Consider the following 3390-nt stretch of genomic DNA (forward strand, 5'->3'; position numbering starts at 1 on the left):
TAATAATTTTTTCAAATGTTTCAGTAACCACAAAAGTTAGGTTATTTCACCTGTCATAGACTCATCATGTAAACGAATCATGACTAAAGAGGTAACCATAGCAATACTCCCGCATTTAGTTTTACATTCATAAAAAGTACTGTCATCATTCACCACTTTATTATATATTTGCATATCATAAGTGTACCCCTTCCCCAATTTGTAGAATGTCGATGACCAAAAAGTTGATGGGCCCCATTGACTTCCATAGTATTTTTCCAGTCATTGGGCTCATCAACTGTTACCCATATTCTTCAAAATATCTTATTTTGCGTTCAGCAGAAGAAAGAAATTCATACAGGTTTGGAACAACTTGAAGGTGAGTAAATGATGACAGAATTTTAATTTTTGGATGAACTATCCCTTTAACCCTCTATGGTACAGAGTTGCCATGGCAACAATTTCTACTCATTTCCTTGTTATTCAGAAAAAATACAATATATTGCACTTTGGGAATTAAAAGGGTATGCCTTAAGGTTGCCAATGATGTGCTATTTTTAATTCCCATGACATTTGAATGTCCCTCAAAAACTCTCTTTCCCACTGTCACCCTCACTAGGAGGACTGTTGAAGTCCTCCAGAAATTGCTCTCATTTCTAAACATCTCTTCTCAAGGGGGATTTTTTGCAGCATCTTTGACAAGTAAAGTAGAAAGTTTTATTCACAAATCATCAACTTTGTCTAGTTTTACTGTAAATAGAGAAATTATCAATGTTGCCATATGGCAATGCTGTACCACAGTGGAATTGCAGTAATGTATTTCCCCATTGGGATTTTTTAAAGATAGTAGCATCAACAATATGATTGCAGTTATTTATTTATTTTGAAGTGTTTTTTGTAGTATAGTTGTATTTATGTATAAATAACAAAATTATTTCTTCTTTTCAGAAAATGAATATAGCAATATTTTACGGAAAGGGCAATAGGAAGAGTGCAGAGTTAGCTCTACTTAGAGTTAGGGATCTACTTATTTTTGGTTTGCATGAGTTCCAAGTATTTAAATCTATCAATTTCTAAAAGAAATGTGCATTTAAATAGAAAAGAAAATCCTAATTTTATAGAAAAACTACTTTCCATTGTGGTACAGAGTTGCCATATGGCATCGTTTCCCTATAAGTACCCCCCTGCCCCCCTAAAATTTTTTTTTTTTTTTTTTCAAAAATCTTTTTTGATTTCCATAATTGAAGCTATTTCATGTAATAAAAACTTATTTGAAAAAATATTTCATGGTTAGAACATAATGCGTACCATAGAGGGTTATGGCACCAACAGACCGCTTTTGCACGAGATTAATGAACCCCAACAGTTTGCGCCTCGACATTTTCCTACTCACCCTTAGCTGAACTCCTGAATTTAGTAAATATTTCGCACAATGTGAAACTCTACAACACAGAAACCCACGCGTCACGTCACTCGCGTTTCCATTGGCTACAACTGAGTGGTACGTAGGACGTGTTCAGGCAATATAAGGGCAGCATCCTTGTCTCTTCTCAACACTGAATACAGAATCTCGACGACATTGGCACACTCAAAGTATCTGATTCATAGCCTATGTGTTATTGAATGTTTGCTCATCAAAAAATCTTTTCTGCAAACTACAATTTATAAAATTAACGACTGAAGGAATATGTCTTTGTTGGTGCGGGAGCATCGGACTGTGCGCTTTGTGTTTCTGGGCGCCGCCGGTGTCGGAAAAACTGCCCTGATCACCCGCTTCTTGCAGGATCGCTTCGACTCCAAATACACGCGCACGGTGGAAGAGCTTCACGCGCTCGAGTACGACACGGACGGCGCGAGGGTGCGCATTGAGATCTTGGACACGAGCGGCAGTTATGCTTTCCCAGCGATGCGCGCTCTGTGCATCCGAACCGGGGACGCGTTTGCGCTTGTATACGCCGCCGACGAGCCAGACTCCCTGGATGAGGTGCAGCGACTCCGTGAGGAGATTCTGGAGTTGAAAGGGGAGAAGTTTACGGGCATCACGGTGATAGAGAACAAAGCGGACCTGGGCAGTCGTGGTCGCCAGGCTACTGCCGAGGTGATGCGCACGGTGGAGGAGGACTGGGGCGCGGGCTTCGTGGAGACGTCCGCGCGCACCGGCGAGAATGTCAACGGTGTGTTTCGGGACTTGCTTCAACAGATGAAGTTACCGAGCCGCGTGAGCCCGGCACTGCGCAGACGGACGCAGACAGTGACCAGAGAGCTTACAGAGACACGGAAAAAACCTCAAATGAAGAAGAACAACAGCTGTATCTTGTCTTAATGGACATTTACGTGACGTTATATATTGTTATGCATCATACTGATGCTTGAGTGTTCTGGATCAAATAGACTCCATAAATGTTGGACAGTTGAGGGACACTGAATGTTGATACTTTATCATAAACATAAAAGGGTTTTCTGTTCTATGATTGCTGTGAGAGCCAAAGGCATCTTTAATGAATGAATAAATGCAAATTATGTTCCAATCAATATGTGTTCTTCTCTGCATATTCCTTGGCTTGTTCCATAGAAGGTAATAGGTAATCAAATGTGACCTATAGGCTACAAGAAAAGTAGCCTACAACAACAAACTTGTGCATGCAACAGACAGACATGTTTTTATTTGTATAGGAATGAAGGAGAGGCATATACTTTATATCCATTCATTTGAAACATTATCTTGAGTCTAGGCCAGACTGTCAATAAGTGTTTTCTGCACCTTGTTGCTCTGATCCCAACAGACAGAAAATATCACTCTGACTTATAGAACATGTGAGGGGTTTTGTTACATGTGCTGAATGTCCTGACCTTTCCTCAATAAATAAAGTCAGCTCTGCACCTTACAGATGGCCTATCAGTCTGTGTGCTCAGGTCTTTGCATGACTCAACATCGTGTCACACCCTTTCTTTACTATTGGGATCAGACATGAGAGCTCACAAACTCTGCAAATAATATCATCATGTCCTTAAAGGGTTAGTTCACCCAAAAATGAAATTTCTGTACTCACCCTCATGTCATTCTACACCCGTAAGAAAGACCTTCGTTCATCTTCGAAACACAAATTAAGATATTTTTGATGAAATCCGATGGCTCAGTGAGGCCTTTATTGCCAAGAGGATAATTAACACTTTCAGATGTCCAAAAAGGTACTAAAAACATTTTTAAAACGGTTCATGTGACTACAGTGGTTCAACCTTAAAGCAGAACTAAGTAACTTTTTTTACCTTCATAAATAGTTTTCTAAGTCCTTACGATGGTTAATTGACTTGTAGTGGTGTGTTTGAGGCGAGCACTAACCCCCTCTGGCACGTCTACGCCAGAATACAGCACTTGCAACTTGAGCTGCACCGACCCGAAACAATCTCGCC

General features: G+C 40.3%; 1 protein-coding gene across 1 annotated transcript; it reads left to right on the top strand.

The window, feature by feature from the left end:
- Nucleotides 1-1320: 1320 nt before the first annotated feature.
- Nucleotides 1321-2864, top strand: rasd3 (RASD family member 3). Its single transcript, XM_048195526.1, has one exon. The coding sequence runs from the start codon at nucleotides 1667-1669 to the stop codon at nucleotides 2300-2302; it is 636 nt and encodes a 211-aa protein (XP_048051483.1). The 5' UTR covers nucleotides 1321-1666; the 3' UTR covers nucleotides 2303-2864.
- Nucleotides 2865-3390: the final 526 nt, after the last annotated feature.

This window comes from Megalobrama amblycephala, linkage group LG7 (assembly GCF_018812025.1).
Source record: "Megalobrama amblycephala isolate DHTTF-2021 linkage group LG7, ASM1881202v1, whole genome shotgun sequence".
Classification (NCBI taxonomy): Eukaryota; Metazoa; Chordata; class Actinopteri; order Cypriniformes; family Xenocyprididae; genus Megalobrama; species Megalobrama amblycephala.